This window comes from Rhyacophila brunnea, unplaced genomic scaffold (assembly GCF_057557595.1).
Source record: "Rhyacophila brunnea isolate RB1 unplaced genomic scaffold, BYU_Rbru_1.0 scaffold_3, whole genome shotgun sequence".
NCBI lineage: Eukaryota > Metazoa > Arthropoda > Insecta > Trichoptera > Rhyacophilidae > Rhyacophila > Rhyacophila brunnea.
In genome coordinates, this window is record NW_028232965.1 from 43,672,109 (window position 1) to 43,699,236 (window position 27,128).

General features: G+C 31.6%; 1 protein-coding gene across 1 annotated transcript; it reads right to left on the reverse strand.

The window, feature by feature from the left end:
- Positions 1-14,909: 14,909 nt before the first annotated feature.
- Positions 14,910-15,578, reverse strand: LOC147068397 (uncharacterized). Its single transcript, XM_085952981.1, has one exon. It carries the CDS (start codon positions 15,576-15,578, stop codon positions 14,910-14,912), a length of 669 nt encoding a protein of 222 aa, XP_085809107.1.
- Between the last annotated feature and the right edge of the window lie 11,550 nt (positions 15,579-27,128).

Genomic DNA, 27,128 nt, shown 5'->3' on the forward strand with positions numbered 1-27,128 from the left:
ATCATAATGTGGGTCTCCACAGAGTGCCAGTTTTTATTAACAGATTTTTATTTTTATGACAACTAAATTTTAGCCACTATCTATTTGGCCCATATTCTGAGTCAAACACAAATTGAAAAACAATATGTTTATTTTGTCAGACCCAGGATTAGAACTTGGGGCTCATGACATTATAAGCCGACGCATAAGTTGCTCAGCCATCGCGCATCGAGGGCATTTAAACATCGGCAAATAAAAGCGTCATATACATAACATTTATAAAAATTTATAAAATATTAAAATGGACTCATTTGAACCTCTAACTAATACTCGTACATTCTGGGCGCTGTGGTTTTTAGACATTAATATGAAAAATAATATTATCAATAGACCATAACAGTGAATTTTGAAATTATTTCTAAAAATAAACAAATCGATTTAATATTTTCATGAAATAATGAATTATTGATGATATAAATAAACCAAATAGTCATATATTTTGATAAATTTACCCACCTCCATTCAGGTGTAAATTGTAAGTTCTATTAATATTCACTTGAAATAGTAATATACAAACATCAATCATTAAATTGACTCTTTGATGAATCTTTACGTGTTTAATGGTACGTTACATAATAATTAGATTGTTAATATTTATGGACGGTCTACTTGTGATCCATGATTAAAATGTCTAAATATACCTAAATTGGTATTTCCGCAAGATAATCATAATTAAAGTAATAGGTAAGTAATAACACAAAACATAAATAATTACTAGTGCTTGTTCCAAGTTTTATTTTACCTTCTCTGTCTTGTAATTGTTTGAAAATTTTCTAGGTACTGAAAAATACCAGAATTTACCTAATGAAAAACGAAACATAAAAATAATAAAATAAAAGTGTTCTTTATTCAATAAAGATGGCTTTTTTACCAAAGTTAAAGGTAAACGAAATTAACGAACTACGCGTAGATTCTCTGGAAAATCAACTCAACCTATTGGTTTCATGATCTGATTTAAAACTCACACAGTATTGCATTATGTCAATTTAAGTCGCAACTTACGCATTCTGTTCTGTTTTTCTGTTAACAATTAAAATATAGTTTGATTGTACTAATACACTACATATTAATAAAAAAGCGGAGATCTATCAGATATATTATTATGATCAATTAGAAAATGATTTTTAAAAATAAACGACAAATACATAGATGTAGGCGTACCTACCTTAAAATAAAATTGATAATATAAATTAGTGCTTGAGTGTCCATCTCAGAATCGCTAGTGCGGATTTAACCTCCGAATCGGGAAAAATAACATATCGGTTTAACGTTCAATGTGGGTTGGTTTCATTGAGAGCTAGAACACAATATGTTGGCCGAATGGTTAACAGCGATACTCCGTAAAAAGGTTGCTGAATGTAATATTTACACAGTGGAGGTTCATGTGCTCTACTTCAGAGTGAAATAATTTGTACATTACTTTTTGATTTATTTATTAAAATGTATGTTACTTAACAATTTAAAGGATTTTTTATAACAATATGCACCTACATAATTAGGAAATACCATACTTTAATTTACAGCGAAAGTATTCAGAACAACTTTACTATCTACTTCACATAACATACTTGAAAACTACAAAAAAAATATAAATTCAAAATAACACATCATTAAAGCAGCACATAACCTGCGATGTCATTTGTTACGGAATATCTGATATTGGCTTAATGAATTATACAAAAAATATATTATTCATAATTAATATTTAATAAGACTATTTATTTGAATAAAACATTCTAAAATCTATTAATTATAACTGTCATAGTTATGCGGTAACTTTAAAGTTATATTATTCTGACTGACGTTTGTATATGGTGCATACAACGATTAATGTGCATTGTAAGGTAATTAAAAAATCAAAGATTTAATTATATAGAAAATTGACGATACACGCGCAATCATGCGTGGGGCCAAAAATAGTAATTTACGAGTATAACATGGCAGCCCTGAAAAAGTTTGTGCATCACAGACTTAAACACAAAAATTAAAACAATTTATTATTATTAAGTTAGGTTGTGTTATATTGTTACGTATTATAAATTATAATATTAATACGTAAACAAAAATGTATAAATTACGTAAAAGTTGTATATTTTTTCCCGAGTATAATTTGTATTCCACAATATACACAATAATCTGTTTGGATGGATAATCGTGAGCCTTATTAAATATTCATGTAAAATAAACATTCTAATTTAATCATTTTCGACATGTACCTAGTACTCGGTTTGCAAACGTTGTTTTGATTCTTTCGGGGAACAAAAAAAAATGGGATGAAAATCAAAGACACCTGCCAGAACAAAAGTGGCCGAGAATTAATTTCGAATCGATCCACCGCCATATAAGAGTGACGCGTCTATTGATCCCGGGGGTTTTTTGTACCCCAAGTGCCGTAAAAGCAGCGGTGTTCCGAGCCCCGTTAGGAGACACTTTGCATTTTTTTTGTCGAAGCTCAATTTTGCACGCACATTCACGAGCTTCTTGAAATTCTCGCAGTAAACATGTCTGGAAGGTTCTATTCTGGTTTATTATTCAAAATAGCGTTTCGCGCGCAAACGCTGCCATTTTCAGTCGAGTCTGCTAGAAAAATATTATTGTCGTTTTATTGCCCTTTTAGTAAAGAATTAAATAAATATAAAAACATACTCGAAAATGGAACTAATGCAATGTATGAAAATCAAAACTGTGGTTTATTATTGTTGGAACAAAAATATTTATTTTAGTTTTTATTCCATTAGGACAAAACCGCTCCATAATAAAAATCAATAAAAAAATATTTATATTCATATAAATTATTTTTTCAACACTTTAAAAGGCTATGACTATAGGTATAAAAATAATTAGTAGTAACAGAAGTGAAACATTCACAAACACCCAAGATTATGCGAATGCTTTATGCGAAAATTAAATAAATATATTGTGATTTGTGACCTCACTAGGATCGAACCCAGAGCCCCCGAATGAAACACCAGCGCCTTACGCATTAGATTACGGGAGCTAAGTAAGGCTAACTTTACTAAAATATTGCAAAGTTTGCTATTTACAATAACATTTTGTCACAACCTGAATTAACGGTGTAATAAAATAGTATTATTAAGTATAGTACATTTGGCATTTAGAGATCAAGGAATAATGAGCTGTACACATTTTATGGGGGCAAAAAGATCACGTGGCATATGAAAATGCAGAGACTGCGCTAGATCGGCCACGTGCATAGAATGCCGGAAGATATACCGGCGAGGCGGGCTGTTTACGTAGCCGCCGATGGCAGGAAAAGGGCTGAATGGCCGAAATTGAGATGGCTGGACTGTGCATTTAAAAGGGAGATTTAAAAATGCTCGGTCAAAGCAACTGGAGAGGCTCTGGATCATCCAGGATGGAGGAAGTTTTTGAAGGAGGCCAAGACCCGCCAAGGGTTGCAGTGCCATATAGTGATGATAGTTTTGATATTTTTAGCACATAATTAAAAGTACGTCCAATAGCCAACAATCTGATTGTGAATGTATTTCATATTATAAAACATTATGATTATATGAATACCTAAAAAAATTAAATTAAAATATAAATTAAAACATCAATAAATAATTCAAACTACCTATTTAAAAACAAAATATGAGAAGAATTATATGTTAAATATACAAAATACACACATCTCACAACAATCTATGGCTTTGATGAAAATCAATTTTGAAACAGTTGTTGCAGATTATATTATCATGTTGCATTTCAGTATTTAACTACTTCCCAAATAATTCTAAAAACCATTTCAGTAGATAACTACAATAATTAAGAAACGATTGTATTTAAAATAGATAATAATATAGAGAAGAATATTTTGATAAAACATATATTAATGGAAAATGGTTGACTTTTATCTTCAATAAGAGATAAGTAATATATTGTAAGCTGTGTGATTGTACTCATTTGTAACCCTAGCTTTATACGGCCTAATTAAATGTTTAGGTATTTGATAACATAAATGTTACTGCAAATCTTAAAAGTTTTTTCATTATTCTTAAGTGTTATGGTAATCGTAATAAGCAATCTTTACAATTTATTATAATATACCAGAAAGGAAAAGTATTAAAAGTAAAAATTCACACAATCACAGAATCGACAATAGGTAAGTATTATTGAATCATGGAAGTTTTTTTGATAATATTGATCATAATATTTTATGTTCCAATAACTCTTTTTTTATATATTTGAAAATAATATGCGAAATCCAAAATACGGATTGCAAAGAATTATATTTTATATAAAAATATAAATGTCGTTTTTTTTGTCACCTGAGGTGAAATTTAATGATCGAAATACTTGGTGCGAAAAATTAATATCACACTAAAAATATGGTTCGTCGGAACTCGCTGAGGCATATTGTAATATTTCATTCTGCACAGTACTGACTGATCTATGCCGTGTAAATCATTCGCTCGGAACGCAAATGGTCATTACGCGTGTCATTAACTAGGGACGCGCCCTATATACAGTTAATAGCTTTGTATATTATTATATATTATACGACAGGAAGTAAAAAATAAATTACTTTTCAGGAACAATAATTACGACTGTAAAAATACTACGGCATATTTCAATGTTTTTATATGCCGTTTCAAATGATTGCTGTGTTAAATAATATTGATTACAACATTAAAAACAACAAATAGCATCATCATTATGAGTATGGGTCAATTGTTCTGTTGGACAAAGGTCTGCTTATGCTGATGTCATATCTCTGGACCCTGTGCATTGCATTGTCACGTATAGCTGTAGAGCCTTACTACAACGTGAGTAGGGAATCCAATCCCGAGCCAAAATTCTGATCCCGGGATTTCGGGATTACAATTTGACAATCCCGGGATCCCGGGACTGGTCCCGGGATTGGGATTTTTTTCCATTGTTAATATAAAATTTTTATATTTACAAATAACATTGATAAAATCGGTCAAAAATAAATCTAGTATAATTTATACTATTTAAAACATTTATTGTTAATATTGCATACGTTAAATCTTGGAAATACACAAGTTTAATGGAGTAAATAATATTGTAATATAAATAATAATGTGAATTTAATATGAGATTGCTATTTCTGATAGTAAAGACATAATGAATAGATCAGCGAGATTTAAAATAGTAAAGCAAATAATCATGGCGTACTTATGGCCTTTCCGCTTCATAAATCTAATTAGTCAGCCAAATATGAAACTGCCGTAAAACGTATGATATCATGGTGGAATTACTTTGTTAAAAGTGCGAAGCATTGTTTTTTTTACCAATCTTTCTCATTTTTAATAATCTATGTGAAAAAATAAAATGAATCGGCAACCTACACATCAAACTACATTCAAACTCAATTTATTTCTAATGTAGTTATTTTGTATTAAAAGTATTTTTTCTGTTTTATTTTCCATAAAAATTGATAAAAAAATCAATCCCGAAATCCCGGGATTATGTTTATCAATCCCGGGATTCATAGGTATCGAAAATAGCTTGGGATCCCGGGATTGGATTCCCTAAACGTGAGTACATTGGTATCTAGGTCCACCCTTTCAACATTTCATACTTCGTGACTACCACTAAATGACTAGATTTGTCCAGCGATTGTCTCTTTTTTGCGATATGTTTATTGGCATTTATTTTCATACCAAACAAAAATCATTATTTTTCTAATAATTTACATTCCAGCTTTAAATATAGTCATTATAATCACTTTTTTGTCGGATCTGCCGAATGGCATAATCTGTTCTAATGCCATTACAATAAAGGTGATATTGCTATAAATTTCCGAAGCTTTTTGTCGGGTCTGCCGAATGGTTTGGTTCGAACGGGTTCGCTCAAATGAACATTGACACTAGAAACACTGTTTCAACGCCATGACAATAAAGGTCATATTGCTATAAATTCCCGATGCGTGATAAAAAAAAATATGTAAAGGTAGCAATGGTAGCACCTTGAAACCGAAATTAAATAAATACTTACCATATGTCAATAAATTCATTAAGCTTACATGTTGGTACATTTTTTATAATGAATAATAATCATCGTCAAAATATAATCTAAATATACTTATATATATTTGTATCTACCTCTTATTTATTAAATGAATGTTGTCGGGTAACACTAAATATTGACATTATCGACTAAGGATATGTACTTAGCGATAATTTTAATTAACTTGAGTGGTGTACTATTCCATATGAATCTGTTTTACTAAAAGCATTTACATTAGAATATGACAAAACTCTCATCAATTCGAACTAAATATTTGTTGGTGTCGCTATTAGTAGAACAATCCGAAGTAATAATAATTTGAATATATGTAAGTATACAATGATGAAAGGGAAAGGTGGGTTATAATGTATACTTAATGAGGCAAGTCAGTTACACGTGACGTTCTACTGTCAATCATTATACGTAATTAGTATTATCTTCCGTCTTATAGATAATATTATACTCAATTTAACCTTATCTCTTCTGGTTACTACATTTGATTAAATATGGATTATTTAATGGTACTAGCATAGCATTATTTATAAAAGTATAGGTTGATTTTATTTATAACTTATAAACACTTCCAGTTTTGGTATTAATACAAAGTTTACAGAGATTAATCAACAATAACGGAGAATTCGTAAAACGGTACACTATGATAGATTAATAAGATAAGATGACCTTTTTGACCAAATAATCAAATGAGCTTGCCAAAAAATTAATTCAGTTCAGGTGGGTATTACATTTGACAACAAGATAACCACACTTAACACTAGAAATTAATCTCAGTAGTGGAAGGTGCTTCGTTTCAAAATAGAGGACATTTTGATCAAAGGAGTCAGTGCTAATCAGACTAAGCTAACCAGTTGTAAGTCTGTGAAATATTATTTATAGAAAATCCAAATCCGTCTACTTAGCGCTTGTGGCTTCCAGTAAATGGGTAGCGCCATCTGTTGGTCTCTTTTTGAATACAAGCCGCTAAAAAAGCTATTTATATAACGTATTATCATTGAAAATATCTAAAATACAACGGTTAGGCCAATTAGGTTGGCCATAATACAATAAAAAAATCCTACTCACCTGATTCATGATTTTTGACAGGCCGAGTATAACGGCCAGTTATTGATCAGGAGTATGCTTATAAACACCTAGTGCGCCAGGTGACTCAAAAAGTAGTAATGCGCGAGAGTGATAGTGTGACCCGAAGTGACAACCAAACCACGGAACCAGCCTTAACAGCATAAAAGGTCAGTGCCTTTAATCCTTGTCATAACCCCATCGCCAGCATCCAAATCATTCCGTCAAAATTTTACAGTCCACTAAAAAATGCAGACATACTAATCAGAATAATATGTTACTTAGAAGTCGAGTGTATTTCATTATTTGACAAATCAGGGTAACTAAATATAAGTAAAGAATAATAAATAAAAACAGGAGTTACTCCAATGATCAATCAAACTTCGGATATGGTACCCAGAAAACTGTAGAACATGACGTGGTGGTCTATCTGCTAGTTGCAACCAGCTGCACCATCGATAATATTATGTTTGAAGCAAATGACCCAGCTATCATGGTGGCCAAGCTTTTATTGGGAAGACTCTAGAAGCATTTCTCACACAAACACGACATAAAACTGACAGTGATCTATCACACTCAACACAGCTTAACTACAAATAATAACAAATTACGAGTATAATAATTGGTACCATAAAACCTGTTACATTCGTTATAAATCAATAAATATTTGAAAATAGATGTTTACCTCCGTTGTTGGTGCGACACCTGGGTCCGCATTTCAGTCTATATCTTTTGGATATCATGCGGGAACGGGTGAAGGTTAGTTGACAGTAATCCTGAATGTGTTTATTTACCATATTATTTAAATGTTGCTTACTCTTCGTCATTTTCTTCGTTTAAATTCATACCAATAAGTTAAACCAAGTAGAATAATTAATTTTACTGCATTCTCTCAAATTATGTTTTTTTTAATCTAAGCTCAAACTTCCACAAGGCTTCTTTTCCTGCTATTCTCAATAATAATTTTCAGGATACAAAATTTTAATGAAAATGACATGTACTTTACTATTGTGTATGTGTCAAAGTATGGACCTAATAGGTTGAGCAAATGGCTGACTTCTATTTCCCGTAAAAACAAAATCTGTCAATTCAAACCTCCACTCTGTGGAGGCCCATTATATATGATCCTATTAGAATCGGACATGGTCGAGAGAAGAATAATTAATTATTAGTTGAACTGGCGTTTCGGTGGTAGTGAAGATAATATAAACGTCAATAACTCTAAACTAGAATAAAATTAACAAAAATAACTTTGTTTCAAAAGCATAACTCTACTAATTGTTTCTTTTTCGAGCGAATCTATTTTAGAACTCATGGATTACAGAGTAAATTCCAAATATATAATTCTTTATCTGACAAGCCTTTTACATTTTCCTAAGACAATTTATTTTCCCCTACGAGTCTATAGTGTGATCAATGCATTGAATATGCATGTTCCATGGAGATTAATTTTAGCTTAACAGAATCTTCCCATCTTATATATGGAATAAATAGTACACAACTCTGATCGATTATAATTTAAAATCATTCTTTATAAAATTCCTTCAGTCAATTACATTATTTTTATTAATTTATAGATAATTGGGTTCCTACATTAGACTTATTTTATTATGAAATATCTTTTCTGATTTAAATTTACGTGTATACCTTATTTTCACCTGTATCTCAAACTAGGTTTTAGATTCGGTTGATACATTTTACCTCTTTATTTTCATAGTAGTAAAGAAAATCCTAACAAAAAATATTTGCAGAAAGTCTACTCACATTTATTATATTCCACATCGAAGGCCTTAATATTATATTCCTCCTATGCTGGCCGAGCGTAGCAATTTTTTAGGTATCAAGTTTGAATACTGAGTGTGGAAATTTACATGTTGATTTTTCAATGTACTCTTGGAGCCAGAATATGACGAGAATTTGGCTGTGATCCATTTCAAAATATATTAAGGGCGGACGTGCTCAGCGTAGGTCAAAATAGAGCTTTTATTGCATTTTCAAACCATGATCTTGGACATTTCTTAAACGTTGTAGATAATCTATTTATATAATTTTGAAGCCTTATTATCATTTATATTTATTTTAAACATTTGATGACTGCAAAAAACATTTTTATTACATAAAATAGTGTTCTTTTAAACCTTTAGAACTTTTAAACTTTTAATGTTTTAGATTATAGTCATATTTCAGTACATGAATGTGCAGCGGTGTTAAGATTTTTACATTTATTAATTTTTAAACGCATTTATAAAACCATATAATTTATGACGAAATTATTTTTGTAAAATATTTACGATAAAAAAAAATATTGATAATCTCTGTGATCCCAAATTTGACAAGAATTAGGCATTTTATTATTCAAAAAATGGACAAGATTAACATATTTTATGATAATTCTAAAGATACTTATTATAAGCTATGTTTTTGAACATTCAAGTGTAATAAACATTCTACGAATAATGATTGCTTTATAATAATTATTGACCTAAGAATAAGGTAGTGTTTTTTTAAATACGCCATTTCTTTTCAAATTCAGCTATGTATAATATATTATTCCATCACAATTGGGTACCAATATATCAAATTTTCTGACTAATATTGAAGATAATTGAATGATTATTGTGTATTAGGTACAAAATAATTTGAAAATTCATTAATTTAGCTAAGACACAATCCTACTAATTGGCGTCTAATAGATTATCAGCAAAAAACCTTCAAACTCAAAGCGTAAGTAATGTGTACAGTGATGTCTTTTTTAATGCCAAAAATAAAAAAAAACCAAAAATAGTACGACAATGAGTGAGTACTTACTTTGCTAAAACGATATCTGCGCAATATCTGAACTGGTCCATATCGATCGGAGTATTTGTGAGACCGAGGTTCACAAATTATTATTCTAAAGACCTTTTGATCTGTCAAGTTAACGAAAATAGCACTATTTTGATAATATATTATATTTTCGACGATATTATTAATTATTTAAGTAGGTAACCAATAATTATGAACACCAGTTTAAATATTACCTATGAAAATGAATTTACACATTACATTATAGGTACCAAGCAGGTAAAGAGTTTTTCAACAATATTTATTTTTCATGGTTCATTTTATGCAATTCGTCATCATTATAATCATTTTTAATTAACTACAACTTTACTCATCACACTTTAATTTATTATAATATTAATTTTTAATAATAATAAATAAATAAATACAATAAAATAGAAAGCCTTTTTATTTCTTACAAACGAAAGTAAATGACAGTTAAATGACTATATCTAATGAATATATCTATTATGTATATATATCTATCTACGGTTGTATTATCTACTTATTTTCTAGCTTATTTAAGAGTTGGTAGAATTGCGTGGCAGTGAATAACGAGGAACCAAGATGAGAAGAGAGAGCTTCTAGATTGCATCAGGCTGATGATGATTTAATATTAAAATATATAAATATTTTATGAATACTTAATTAGGTACTTACTTGATCGTGTTACGCATTAGCGTTGGAGTGTTGGTCAAACACAATGTCAGGTTATTTTCTTCGGTATATCATCACCCCTCGCGCTTCCTGCTATGTGAGTCCTGAATTGGGATCCTTAAAGTTGTGTCACAAGAGTACGGAGTGTCGCAACCTCTAGCGTTATAAATTTCCAAGCAGTGACAACATTTCAATACTAGGCAATTATTTTAAGACTACCTTCTTTAAAAAAAATATTGTTTAATTACATATTAACGTACCTACATAATTACTTTATTTTATAAAAATATTTTTTTTGCCAACGACATCTGTTTAGGGACTGAAATACCGAATAAAAATACCAATACCGGTATTTGTAAAATATATGAAAAAAACAGAAGTATCAACCCATAAATATAGATATAAAAAAATCTCTTTAAAATATTAATATGTTATATCTAAACATGTACATAATATATGTAAACCTTTACAAATGGTAAAATACGGTAAAGATACTGATGTTTACAAATACCTAGTAGTTGAACTAATTGTACTTTCTTCTTCAAATGATCTTTCATTAAATTTATATTATGATGTATAAATAAGCTCCTCTTTAGTGGATAAACAACAAAATTAGGCACAGGCAATTATTATAGTGTATAATTATTATTCCATCATGAAATATTAGCCATAAGGGCTGAGGTTACTAATGTTTATACAAACGAATGAAAATTACAGTAATCTTTAAAACTTTCATGTTAATTAGTACATTTTGTTTCCGCTAAATACCGAATATATCGATATTGTCTGATTTTTACAATTGGTATTTCGGTATCGAAAAATATTGGAATACCGGTTTTCAAATATCAGTATTGCAATCCCTACATATGTTGTATAATATGTTGGAAATTGGAATGTATTATTAAGAAATGTTTAAAAATATGCAATAGCACGACATCTGTTTTTAACAAATTTGTCTAATTATAATGATGTTTTTTGTATGAATTTTATGTCACGAGACCTTAGAATGTCTGGATCAGTCTATACAAAACGATAGGTGCTAATGCGTAAGCCTAAAATCTTTGCGTATAACATATTATTAAAATAATTAATAATTAGATAGGTAATTAAAAAATATTTTCTATGGCATTCAATCACATATAAACAAATATAGATTACTTTAAAAAATAAAAAGTGAATTTTGATGTATATAAAATAATATTCAGGAAAATACATAATTTAAACTCGTCGCTAAATTTTATATCGTCAGTGAGTTATTGAAATTTCATCAAATTAATGTGTTAGTAGTAATATCGTAGTATCTTCTTATTTCCAGTAAATATATTATCTTACAAGCGTGTTATTTTTTTCTAATCTCCAAAACCTACATCGTTCCAAAAGTCACCCTTCGCCACTGTCTCCTAGTCACGTGAAATGCTTTTGTGCGTCACTGAGGACTAGTGTGAATACAAGGATATAAAATCTGTAAAAAAGGTACAATTTAAATTTACTATGATACTAAACATACTTAAATACCCAGGTAAGGAATTAATTAAGGAGATGGGTGCATTAATTTTTGCAATTTAAAAAAAAATTCAAGTAACCCAGTTAGCAAGCTTATTTTTCTAAATACTTTCAAGGATTGCTGAAGAAAAGCTACGTAAGTTAATAGGGAATTTAGAGTCTCAAATACCAATTTTCTTTAGGGTATACCAATTATCTTTTCAGACCCTTGTCTAACAAGATGTACGCCTCTACCTAATGGAGTATCTTTTCCATAAAAATGCTTTTACGTACATACTAAACGTATTAAACATGTTTTTTTGTCTTCTTGCGCATGATATTATTACTTCGAACTGTATACATTATAATATAATTTGGACTTCAAGCATAATTTAAAGGAAAACAAAAATATTATTGTAAAATCAAATATTTATATCTGACACTTTGCTTACACTGTGCATAATATAAAATGATTTGTGTATAAATTTGAAAATATGTTTTCTGTTCTTAAAATCTTCTTTGATAATTTTATGTAAGTATAAAATTTTACTGGGTTACGTACCTATCTATATATATTTTTATTTTTCTTGCAATTGCACTCATTGAACACTCCTAGGCTTTCAGGTGAAATGAGACTTTTAGGCGTTAAATAAGACTGCAGGAAATATGAGGATATAAAATTACCTGAATAAAATTCACTATTGGCCTTGGATAAAATTGGACGGAAATAATATTGGTCCTCGGACAATGCTCACCAGGTACTTTTTAGATTATTTTTTTTAAAGACAGTAATACTTATCCACAAATATTTTTAATTGTATTTTATTTCAGAAAAACAATAAGTAGTATGAAGTCACTTTAATGGTTTACTGTTAATTCTAGATGCAAGATCATTATTTTAAATAATATTGAATTTGTAAGTATAAAATGACATACTCTACATAATTTAATATCAGGAAAATGTAATTTAAATGGACATCAGTTACTGGCGATGTGCTGAAAAGTTGATAATATCTTTTATTTTAATTAACGAAGAAATCTTGAGTATTTACAAGTTCTACTACAGTTATATCTGTGGGGTTTAGCATAGAATCTCACCATATTATATCATCATCATCAGCCGGGGTCAATCCACTGCTGGATGAAGGCCTCCCTAAGCTTTCTCCAACTCTCTCGGTCCTGTGTCGTTCGCTGCCACGTATTTCCGCCGAACTTTACCAGTTCGTCAATCCAGCGGCTTTAAGGGCGACCCTGTGGCCGTTTCGTGCCCCTTGGGTACCACTGGATGACGGCATTTGTCCAGCGGCCATCATTTCGGCGGGCAATGTGCCCCGCCCATCTCCATTTTAGCTGTTTGGCAACGTCTATTACATCCCGTACTCTTGTCTGCTTCCTAACCCATTCGTTCCTCTTACGGTCCTTTCGTGTGATGCCCAACATGCACCTCTCCATGCCTCGCTGTGTGACTCTTAGCCTTTGGACATCTCTCGTGTTGAGTGTCCACGTCTCGCAGCCATACGTGAGCATGGGTAGCACACATTGGTTGAACACCCTATGCTTAAGACATAATGGTAGGTCACTCTTGAAGATAATATTCAGACGTCCGAAAGCACTCCATCCCAGCTTTGTTCTTCGAGCAATTTCATCGTGCATGCTTCCGTCTATGGACACCTGCTGTCCAATATAGACGTAGCTGCTGACTTGCTCGAGTTGGGTGCCAGAAATACAGATAATCGCAGGGTCCGAAAAACAGTTCCTCATCACTTTTGTCTTTGATACATTTATCTTTAGACCGACCGTTTGACTGACATCCGCGAGTTCTTGCATTCTATTTTGGAGGTCTTTCGGGTCTTGTAAGAGTATAACAATATCATCTGCAAAGCGCAGGTGGCTGAGGTGTACCCCATTAATTGGAACACCTTTTTCCTCCCAATCAAGTTTCCTAAATAAGTCCTCAAGAGTAGCGGTGAATAGTTTAGGTGAAATGGTATCACCTTGCCGGACACCTTCGTTGATGGGAAATTTACACGACCATTTGTGGAATTTTACGCAGGCTGTGGCATCACTGTATATACTGTTCAATATGTTTATGTAGCGTCTGGAAATTCCTTGGTTGCTAAAGGCTATAATTGAGAATTTTTTGATGGAATCAAACGCCTTTTCATAGTCTATAAAACCAAGATATAACGGCAGTTTTTATTCCTGGTAGCGCTCTATGATTTCCCTGACGACGTGTATATGATCCATAGTACTGTAGCCTCTTCTGAATCCGGCTTGCTCTCTTGGTTGGTTCTCATCTAGAACTGTTTCGAGACGGTTTGAGAGTATTTCCGTGAAAACCTTATACAGAATTGGGAGTAGACTAATTGGTCGATAGTTTTTCAGATCTTCAGTATCTCTTTTCTTATGGAGAATAATAATGGAGGCATTTTTTCATGACTCCAGGATGTTCTCTTCGTGCAGACAAGACGTGAACAGACGTGCGAGCACATCGCTCACCGTCCTTCCGGCCCGTTTGAGAACATCGACAGTCAGCCCATCTTCTCCCGGGGCTTTCCCACTCTTCATGCATATTATAGCATAATCCACCTCTGTGGTAGTAACCTCGGGAAGAGGATCTCCATATTTTCCGTTCACCGGAAGATCTGAGTTGATGTCAGTGTCATCTTTGTATAGAGCGCTGTAAAACTCTACAACAGTGTCCAATAGATGATCCCAGTTACGCACGATACTTCCATCTTGCGCTTTTAGTGTCGTGATCTAAGGTCTCCCTATTGACAGATGCTGCTTGTTCTTATGTAAGCTCCTTCCTGACGCAACAATTGATTCTACACGGTTCATATTGAACTTACGAAGATCTTCTCGTATGTTTTACGTAGAGTTTTGCACAGCGTGGAGTATTCGAGATCATTTGCAACTTGTTGCTCGCTTTTCGTACTCCTACGCAGCTTCATAAGATCCAACGTTTCCTTTGAAAGTTTGCTTACTCGTTCAACCACAGCAGCAACTGTCTCTTCCAAAGATTTTATAATAATTTTTGTTACTGCCTCGGTGTTTTGTAGGGAGATAGGGTCATTTTCAGCTTGGAAAGCCGCTAGCCTGTTCTCCAGCTCTTGTTGGAATTCGACTCTGCTTCTCAAGCCTCTGCGGACTCTGGGCTTCTGCATCAGTTTAGATCTCTCACGTTTGATGTTAAATCGTACGTTACACCTTACCATTCGGTGGTCGCTGCCAGTATTAAATTTGTTAATGACTGTGCAGTCTAGAAAAATATCCTTCTTGTCGGTGAGGATGTAGTCGATTTCGCTGGTTCGTTTTGCTAGGCTTCGCCATGTCCATTTTTGAGAAGGCTTCTTTTTGAAGAATGATTTCATGATGTAGAGATTGTGGTTTTCCGCAAACTCCACTAACATGTCTCCTCGGCCATCCCTGGTGCCATGTCTGAAGTGTCCGACCGCTACATCATCCTGGTGTTGAGATCCGATTCGTGCATTAAAGTCTCCCATGATGATAGTGAAGTGAAATTTCCGTTTATTTTTCAACGTACTGATTTCTTCATAAAGCTCCTCCACTTTTTCATCAAGTGAGTTTTGAGTGGGCGCATAAACTTGCAAAAGCAGAATCTGGTATCTTTTGCTGAGATGAAGTGTTAAAATTGCTACTCTATCTGAGGAGAAATCAAATTCAACTATGCGATCTTTCCAGAGTCTGTGGATTAAAAATCCGACACCGCTTGTGCGTCCGGTCTTAGTCCCATTATAACAGAGTATTTGTCCGCTGTGAAGATTGACGATATCGACGGCCCCAGGAAAAACCATGATAAGTCTAAAATCATAAATGTTCAGGAGAGCGAAAAAACTAAAATATTTACGCTATTAAATTCATCATATAAAATGAGTAAGTTTTTTGTTATTTTATTTAAGTAAATCAGATAGACCATTTTACGGTCTATATTCCTATCAAAATTTAATGGTGATTAATTAATTAACAGCTGAGATAATGTCCAAAAATCGTTTTTATTTGGAATAATATTACGCACTTTATATTTCGACTCGATTCAACATGCTTTTGCGCGGACGAAATAGATTACTGACTCCGCATAACACATTCATATTCTGAGATAGAAACCTTATTTTACGTCGCATTTTTCTTTCTCTATACGATTTTATTAATTACAACTATAGTTATAACGCTCTTTCACGGAAAAATTGACATTGCGCAATATTTAACTCGAAATAGTACAGCGTGTCTATAAAATCTTAGCAAGGGATATAGGGACATATTGATATATATATATTTTTATACGGAGTTTTTATAATTTAAATGTATTTAAGTATGACTTTTTATGATTTTTTGCAAATTATTATTGATATTTTTATAAATAATCAGAATATGTACATAACGAAATAATAAACATTCAGGAAAAATGTTTATAATGGAATAATAAAGAAGTTATGAGAAAATTAGTACATAACACTACTTACTACACCATCAATAAAATATCTATTTTTTATATCTACTTCGTAACAAATTTTTCATTAAAAATATAGAATAGATAGAAAAAAACAATGTAATGTTAATGGTCATGTATATCGCTAGAACAATTTTAATTTAATTAATATTCAGTACAATTATCGAAACCAGAGAGATAATATATTTCATTAAATAAATCATTATTAGTTCGTTAATAGTTTACATAAAGGATATACTGAGTGAATTAAATTAGTAATTATCACTTTAGAACACACATAATTATTTTTGTTCAATACAAAAACACAAAAATATTAAATAACTAGTGGAATATAATATTATACATAACAATTTGGCACAAATGTACCTACCAAAGCATCGAAATGTTAGAAAAAATATATTTAAGTAGGTTTATTAGTTTCAAAAATTTTAATACTAATAAACCTAAGAAAAGTGTTATTTATAACCTAATAATTATTATTTAAAAACAGCTGAATTCACTTTCGTTATCAAATGATATCGCATTATTAAAATGTTCATCAGCAGAGTTAAATTCATATAAAATTTATACTAGGCTTGTATTACATACACATTCTTTAATCACGATTAGGTAATTACCTATCTAAAATAACATTGATACAACATTATGTAGTTCTGATGTAGCAAGAGTGATAACCTTTTCAGTACCTACCTTCTATTCTCTTTTTTCAATTCAATTTTTGCAACATAATATCTTTCTGTAATTGATCTTGTAAAATTATAATTAAAAGCTTATAAATACTGATACAGTGATCATATTAACTTTCGTTTTGTTTTTCTAATGTTTATTGTTGATATGAGTTTAATTATCGATTAGTAAACATAGTTGAATTATATTTAATTGTCAACATAAATCATGAAACATCAGTATAAGTACGTCTTAATTGAACTCAGTTATGTTAATTAATAGGAGGTGTCATGATTGCAATAATTTATTTGGAAAGATAAAATAAATATGTACCTCCCCAACATTGTAATATTTAGTTTAAAATTTAAATAATCGTGGTACGAATCTGCATTTTTCTAAACGGTTGGCTTTTAAGTATTTTCTTTAAATGATACATTATATTGTTATCTAATCTAATCAATTACGTAGAATTTTATTAAATACTTTCTCAAAAAAACATAGTTTAATATCAATTATCATTCATAGCACTTTATTTACCTTACTATTTTGATCGATCTATATAACTCCGACCGATTTAACTTAGATAAAATAGTAATTACTATTTATGCTAGTTTTCATATTTTAAAACAATCATATTCAATAAATTAATACGAGGTATGTATATATGAGAGTAGGTACTAGATTTTTCAAAAACAATTGATATTTTGTTCGATATTATACCTACCGGGGATACCACAATATGTTAATCCCATCTCATACATATTATTTACCTAGATTCTAGACAACAATAAATGATTCATAAAATGACTATTATTACACGTTTTTCGGTAAAATTCTATTGAAAATAATAGATAAAATAAGTTTTCAAAAAACCCGGCTAATCTTTTCTTTTAGGTGACCGACATGTAATAATAATTTATAATCCACAGAGCTCGTTTTCGAGAAACATTCAATGTACAAAGTAATAATAATATATACCCTTTTATATTATTGCAAACATAAAATTAACACGTCGGACGTATTTAAGTTTTACAATGAGCTTAAGTTGGTCCCAATGTGTACAAATCAATTAGTAAGCCTTTCGGAAATTCTCACCATTTGAAAGAGTAATAAAAATGATTTTTTTCACTTTCTTAAGTCATAAATATTATTCCGTAATTAGTAAGAATTTTACTAAGAGAATAATAAAATAAACTCTCTTGTATTTGCTAGCTAGATAAGTCCTTCCTTTTAAATAATAAACGATTTTGTAATTTAAACATGAAAATACTGCCTAGTTGTTATTATCGATGTACAAGACTAATTTAATCAAAATGTGTCATACTGTACCGAAAATAATATAATGTTTTGAAGTTAAAACATAATATTATAGGTATAAGCATCGGCCTATAACATCGTAGGTACCGAGTTTGAATCATGGGTCTGAAAAATAGATACAAATTGTTTTTCATTTTGTGGTTGGAGTCAGAGTACGTACCTAATAGGTTGAGCAAGTGGCTGACATCCATTTCTCGTAGAAACAAAACCTGTTCTCCAATCTGTGGGGGGCCTCATTAGGATCGGACATGATCGGATATTTTAGGTGGGTACATTTTTAATTGCAAAACAATTTGTTTTCTAGTAATTGGTAATAATATTTAATTAAAATATGTCGTTTTCTGCTGGGTATTTATTTAAATTAAGTTTATTTATAATTACATACTTTTTTTACTCATCTAAATAATTGAAACAGTGAATTATTATAATGATATATCCATATCGTTTTCTATTAGATATTTGTTTAATATCAAATAATATAACAATTTTAAACTTAAACATTACCTACAACATTGTTTTTTGGGTATCTAAGTAGAAGAGTAATTAACCGAAAATAGTCGAAGAAAGCTTGTGGAGGTCTTTATTTTGCGGTGGATTGAAATTGGCTGATGAATCAAAATTTATATTTAAACATTATTACTGTGTCCTAGTATAGTAAAAGAACCTACCTATAGTAGTACAAAATAATTCTTTTCTATTTTGTTTGTTTTATATTCAATAATATAATATTTTGATATTAAAACACTAGTACTAGTGACTAGTGAGTAGCTTTTTAACTAAAACTGCATTTACCTACTGCAAATTCCAATATTTTCCGAAGATAAACCAATATATTTTTCGAAACTAATGTGATACGTCAATATAAACCATGCCGTATATTAGGATCTCCGTTAAAGACTGTTATAGCAAGTAAAACAACCTTCTTACTCGTAAAATAAAACGCAGTACACTTTTTTTATTGATATATGACTATACTCCACGGATATTTATGTGAACACAAATTTGGTCGATGCGATATGTAGATATAGAGCACCATTGTCAAAAACCTAACTTTGTCAATTTTTATGCTAGAGACCTGAAATTTTTACAGGACATGCACAAAAAATATGATATTATAAAAAGCTAATAAAACTTAAAACGCTATTTTCAGACTTATCATGGTTTTTCCTGGGGCCGTCGATATCGTCTCCTTGTCGGCTTACCTCGCTGAGTCCGACAACATCCCAATGGATTTTTTTAAGTTCTTCTTCGAGCTCGTTGCTGGATAATGTTCTCGCGTTACAGGTAGCAATGGTCATCGGTAGGCAGCCGTTACCGTCTTTCCGGGGATTCTTAGCACCCTCTGCCTTCCCTTGCTGATTGCTGCCGTGATCAGTGTCTGGTTGGCCTGCGGAGAATGAGGGCCGAAATTTTTGTTTATGTTTCATGGGGGTATTTGGACATAACACACCACGCTGTCCAAACGGGTTGGTGTGTGGTTTTCTGTCTGGGTTTTACTTCCTGTAGCCAAGGGGTCTCTCGTTTTAAGGCGCCAGAGTTTCGCCTTTCACCCTTCTCTATTAGCTACAGATGAGTTATACAGTCACAAGACACACCACATCTGCATTGCCCAGGGGACGCCGCGTGGAGGCTAGAGATTGGATTTGTTGGCCATATGTAGAGTAGCGTCTCAACACTTAATAGAAATGTACCTATTGGCATTAGTGCATTTCATTGAGGACCTAGCCAACCATTTGCCCGCCCACCATATTATATAAATTATCTTAATATATTTAAGTACCAAATAATGTATGTTACTATGTAAGAAAGGCGTGTTTCATGATTCACACAATCTGGTTGACGGCGCAAGTCACAGGTCAATCAACCAACGAGCAATTCGCCAGCTATGAAATTTCATAATAACACATTGTTTTCTTGATAAAATGTAATTATTCATAAGAATTACTTAGCAACATTGTAAAGAAGAATTTGTGATTAAGCATTGCATTGCCATATAAAGCAATCCGGAAATGTGCTGAACTATCAGATTTTCTTGTACCTAAGCAACTCACACAGTAAACAAGTGACATGTGGTCACCGGTCATTGCTCTTGACCTCTGATGAACTCTCTTTGTTATGAATTTGTATAAAAGCTCAGAGCAGAGCAAATCTGATATCACACGTCGTAAAATCCTGTTAACCTACAGTCAAGTCTCTGCTCGTCGATTCAGTTAACTTTTCTCATAGAAACACGCCAGCATAACTTAACTTTGTCAATTTAATATTATTCAAATATATCGTCTGTAATAATTGTATCAAGTATTGTTGAGGGGATTAAACTGTTAATTACTCAAACACGCATCCACCTTCGATTCATTGAAGTCTATCTACCTACCTCATCATCCTCATCTCCCCTTACCAATATATCGTCGGCTTATAATGTGGTGGGTCCCAAGTTCAAATTCAAGGCCTGGAAAATTAACATGTTGTTTTTCAATGTCTGTTTGTACCAGGGTATGGACCAAATAGATTGAGCAGGTGGCCAATATCCATTTTCTTGTGAAATAAAAAAAAAATGTTGGTATTTCCTTCACTTTGTGAAGGCCAATATGCGTCTTCTCAGACCTAATTGTATATTTTTTTTTAAATGACAACGTTTTACAATCGATGTTATATTTATATTTCAAATTTTATTTTATTCATCGCTACTGCAAATAATTTACAACAATGTATTTGTAATATAAGCAATATTAACACCACGGTCTAAATTTGGTGCTATGGCTTGATTATAGAAGTCTTTGGTATCAGCAAGGATATTCTTACACTATACTTAAGGGGACGTTTTACAGAATTGGCCTTGGGAATTGAAAATATGATTTTTTAAAATGTGGTCAATAATATCTGGTCTACTAGTTAATATAAAAAGGTCGTGTCAAAGTTGTTTGTGTCAATGAATTTGCTCTATGGCTCAATCCAACTCATATTTCATCAGGGCTGTCGAAGACATAAATCATAAATATTTATAATTTTAAATTTTTATTTATAATATATATTATTTAAGTTTTGTGCATCTAATGCCAGGTCCACACTGGCAACAAGTTAAGCTGCTGAAAACCTCGTTAGATTTTACGATAATTATGATGATTATCGTAAAAATTCTTAAGCAATTATGGTAAGTATCGTAAAATTTAATGAGGTTGCCAGCAACTTGTTGCCAGTGTGGAAATGGCTTAATATCCACTGTAGTTCACGTAGTGGCATGGACATGGGGTTAACTTATTCAGGAAGTCAACATCCATGATAGAATTTTTTCCAGTTTTGGTTGCATTATATTCCAAAACTCTTCTGTAAAAATCGTTTCCGATTTTATAAATGGAAATTTCTCGGTGTACATAGTAAACAAACCTACGAATGTAAAAATACAAGAATGAACATACTGATTCATCGCAGTAAAATCTGGCAATCAAATTCGCCATTTTGAAAAGCGACGATTTTGCGTAAACAAATATCACGTGGTCTGTACGTGTGCGGCAAACTTCGAATGTGTTTGTAATTTTGTGTATTTTATGTTTGTGTATCACGCATTGTCGGCCATATTTGCCGGCCTTTCTGATTGCCGTGATTTGTTTGTTCCTGTATTTTGTTATTTGTAGAAACAAACAGTATTTTTTATTAGTTATATGAAGTTGGCCTTGAATCTGTAATAAAATAATACACAATTAAAAGATTTTGAAATAGAAAAAAACACATTTCCAAGCTTTCAACCGTGCTCACTCATGAATGTAATTCGTCATTTAGATAAGTATATATGTTCAATTTGAATTGGGTTATAATAATAATATACCCGTATATATATCAATAGTATGTTTGCTACAAAATCCACCCAAGTTATCAGTACGTACTTGCACAGGTTTGATTAAAAACTATGATGAAATTAACATTTTAAAAATATCAATTCATAACATTATCTTGACAGCCCTGTTTTCTGATCGGCGTACATCTTACAGGTGTTTATCAAATAATAATAATGTTCAGCGGCAGACAATATCAATAATAATAATAATGTTTCTTGAAATAAAATCTCCGATGATTAGTGATTTTTGCGAAAAGATCGATTTAAATTAACGTACTTACGACGCCGAGGTCCTTTTTATACTAAATTATATTTAAATGTCGAGCTCTTCAGCCCCCTCTTAACATCCAAAAAGAGCTAAATTTGATAAATATATCACACGTATCACGTTATGTGTCCAAGCAGTTCATAGTAAGTTAACCGCCTTAACTGTTAAAAAGTGCTATCTTTTAACAGCCCATATTTTGGCGGTGTCAACTTTTAGAGCAAGACACAGTTCGTCAATTATATATATTGAAAATTGGAGTATAAGATCCGATTGTTTTAAAAAATAATTACGTCACAAGCGCTGCCTTAATTTATAGTTCCCTGCAAGCTGTCAAATATCGAGTGGATAGTAGTAACATAATATTATTTGTTTTTCTACATGCTGCAATCGCAATGCCATGAGTGACATAACTAATATAATTATTGTAGGTTATGTTGATATGTTTGACGTTTCAATACATTTTTTAGGTTCGGGTGTAAGGGGAGGCGGGGCATGTTGTTATAAAAAAAAAAAAAAGTTAAATATCTGAAATCCGTTTATCTTAAGACACATCATATTAATTATTACTAATTCTACATATATTAATTAGCTATTACAATACGGTTTATTTGTATCCATACATACCGTACAACAATTACAATAGCATGAAAAACAAAAAAATGAAAATTGTAGCAATGTGCCCCAGTTGAGGGAAGTTGTTACAGGGTAGATGCACATTGTTACCAACTAAAACAATAATTGAAAATGTATGTTAAAGTAAGTTTTTTGCTTGTGATTTTCTTTGCATTTATATTTAGTCACTAAAATCATAATTCTGACACCTGAAATTAACTTTATCTCCACGAATACAGGAAATGTGAGCCCGATTTTTGCATGGTGTGCATTGGATCCACCTTTTCCCAAGTTTAAAGCAAGTATAATTCTTCAAACAGAAGCATTCTTCATTCTCTCTATCCGAAGTCTGAAGAAGACCACTTTTTTTTCAGTTTCTTAGTTCTTTGGGCCATGAAATATTTTGCTACATTTTCTTATGTATGTTGCAAGCTCGTTTTCTTGATCGACAGAAAATATCTGGCGAGGTTTTGCATAACCCCACTAACTTGAAAGTAGTCGGACGGTTATTTTTACGTTCTATATAACATTCTAAGGTCATAAAATTTACTTTGTATGCTTGGGCAGCTTTTTTTCTAAGAGATATTCTGTTTTCAATTACTTCTTTAGCCGCTCTGTTGTAGGTTTAATGTAAAATTTTACCTCAATCGGTTTTGATTTTGTTTGTCCTCACCATTGTGAGATTGTAATCTGGAAGGATAAAATAGATGATATAAGTACCTACATATTGAAAATAAATAAGATAACAAAGAATTTGTAGTAAAGTGGTAGTGAGTGGAGTTAATTCGTACAGTAACAACTTGCCCTCACCTCACTGTAACAACTAGCCCCTTTGACTCAAATAAAATTGAAATTGTTATAATATTAACACGGGAATTGTATTTACTTCGCTAAATAATCAAAATATGAGCATAAATATGAAGATTTTTAATTCTTTCTTTTCTTTTTCTTTCGACCATGTCCGATCCTAATGGGATCATATGGGCTTCCACAAAGTGGAGGATTGTATTGACAGATTTTGTTTTTTACGATAAATGGATGTCAGCCACTAGCTCAACCTATTAAGTCCATACCCTGACACACACAAATTAAAAAACAATATGTGTACTTGCCAGACCCAGGATTCGAACCTGGGACTCACGGCTTCATAGTCCAACGCTTAAGCCGCGCGGCCACCGTGGGTATTTGTGGGTGGGTGGGTGTGGATTTTTAATAGCATACTTTAAAAAAAACTTACGGTTAAGGTAACAATCAAATTTCAAATTCGGTCAACAACGGTCGGTGCTTTGAGACACAAAATTCACTCAAAATGGTTTTATTTCAACTGCATACAATCAATGCAGGCGACGTTTTGTCAGCGACTGCGGTCAGGATGTTTACGTCTCCTATGTGACACTTACGCCACATGACCTTATAGCGGGAGAGTTATCTAGGATATAACAACATGCCCTCGTAACAACTATCCCCGCCTCCCCCTACCCCCTAGTACGAAACTATCCGAATTTAACCGACATGACCCGACCAATCTAAATTTTTGCCGTATTACGAATTTACCAATTAATCAGTAGATAACCGCTGATAGTCGCCGATGACCTCCGTATGTATGTAATGCCTTCCGTGTTAATTTAAATCATTGAAAATAACGGAAATATGCTAAAGTGGCAACTGTTAAGAATAGCTGCGCAGAAGTATGTGCGGAGTAGAAGTAAAGTAATAGTGTGATATTTATGTATTTCATCAAAATACAAAACGTAATAAATCTAGTAGGGATAACTATTTTTTATCACGAATGTTGATTTACTGTCTGGAAACATATTGTTTGCGTATCACGAGCAATGTTGCGCACAAAAAAAAGTGTTTCGGGTCAGAAAAATAAATCGGGTCCAATATGACGGGGTAAAAAATATGGAACATTTAAAAGACGTGATATAGTATGGGTCTTGGCGAAAGAAAAATCTTTGAAGTTGTGACCGATATCACCACTTACTATAAATGCAGACTGTTGGAATTTATGATCCAGATTTGGGGAAAAAAATCAATTGATTCGAATGTGGAGATAAGGTAAAGTAAAGTGACTGATCTGATGTAATTTATTATTTTTTCCTTGCGATTCGGTATATGCTGTATATCAAAAAATATTCGATCCTTTCACATACTATAATCCCTAATTTTTATATATTTTTTAAAGATATGTATTATCATTTCAAAAATTTAGAAATTCATTTTTTAATTATTTAAGAATTGCACACTAGGTCTCTCAATATTTTACACCCCACATACAATATCTACGATTTTTAAATTAAAGATTTTGGTGACGTAAATCATGGTATGAAATTTAATGGTGATTATCAAATTATTTTATATTCAGCATCGTTGATGAAAATACATAATAGGTATATTATATTATGGTACACTTTAAGGCGATGTTGCGATTAAGTTTTCAATGCTGTCCTTAAGAGATTTTTGACAAATTCATGGTTTTAATATTTTTTATATTTATTTTAAAAAACATCGATTTTTACAAAAATATAAATGTGTATAAAACGTTTTTTATTTATATGAAATCTTATTTAGGTACGGTCCCAATATTGAAGCTCAATTTGATATAGATAAAAAGAATTTCTAGTTGTACATTATATATTTTTATAAAAATCGATGTTTTTTAAAATAAATATAAAAAAAACATTAAAACTATCACTTAGTCAAAAATCTGTTAGGGACAGCATAGAAAACTTAATAAGAAATAAATGATATTTATATAAAGTATTATAATATCAATAATAATATTATATAGGCCAAAATAGCATTTATATGCAAAGATAGTGTTATTCTATTGAAATTGACGTCATTTTATCGATAATTGTTACTATTCAAATTCGCATTTTTATCGTTAGGTATCTAATAATACCAATAATTTTTTGGCAGAATATCTAATAGGATTACTGATAAAATACATATTACATGCACATTTGGTCATAAGAATAGCGCATGGAAACATTGTATATTATAAAATATTTATATTATTAATAATATATTGAAATATGTGAGAGACAATCAACAGAACTGTATTTTGAAAATAAAATACTTTATAATGTTTTATTTACTCATTTATTTGTTCGATATATTGAACCTCAACATAAAAAGCTCTCGACGACGGTTTATCTGCAAAGCTTTTTCCACCACTGTCCCTTATTATTTTCGTATTAAAAACCGCTGATACCCTTATCTCTAAGAAAAAAACATTGCACCGATACAAGCTGAAGCGAGTAACACGTGAACCACAAAACCTTTTGGGATCCATTTTACGAGCGAACTTTTTGCCGACCCCTGCTCCGGGGTAAGTACAAAGTTTAACATGGTACTAAATAAACCGGCAGTTTTTTTTGCCATACTAAAACCTTATGAAGTTTTCCTTATTTTTCATCACGAGAAACTTGGTGAAATACTCCGCCGAGAATAAAATTATTGTTGCCTCATTACGAAGTTAGAAGAACCAACAAGCATCGACAAATATTTGGAAACATTTTTTTCATACATTCTACGGTATGTTACCTTGCGACAACTCATATAACATTTTAAATACATATTATAAAAATATAACGAAAATATGTGATATAGTTTGGGAACAAAATATTATAGTTGGTATTATCATCATCTTTTTAGTCACTCTCGATTCACTGCTGGATTATTTATTAGTGAAAGAATATATATGCACTTGAAGGTTTATTCTATACACAAGGCAGCTATCGACGGCTAAAGTGATAAATATTGGAAGGTAACTCATATTTTATTAGCATCCATAATTAGCAGTTATCGACGGTAGTTTATTATAATTATTTATTGATGCGATTAATTTTTGTAATAATCTAACCGTCTAAACTGTCAAAACT

Excerpts from the sequence above, each read along its gene's own strand:
- LOC147068397 (XM_085952981.1), bottom strand. The coding sequence starts at position 15,578 with ATGGGAGACTTTAATGCACGAATCGGATCTCAACACCAGGATGATGTA.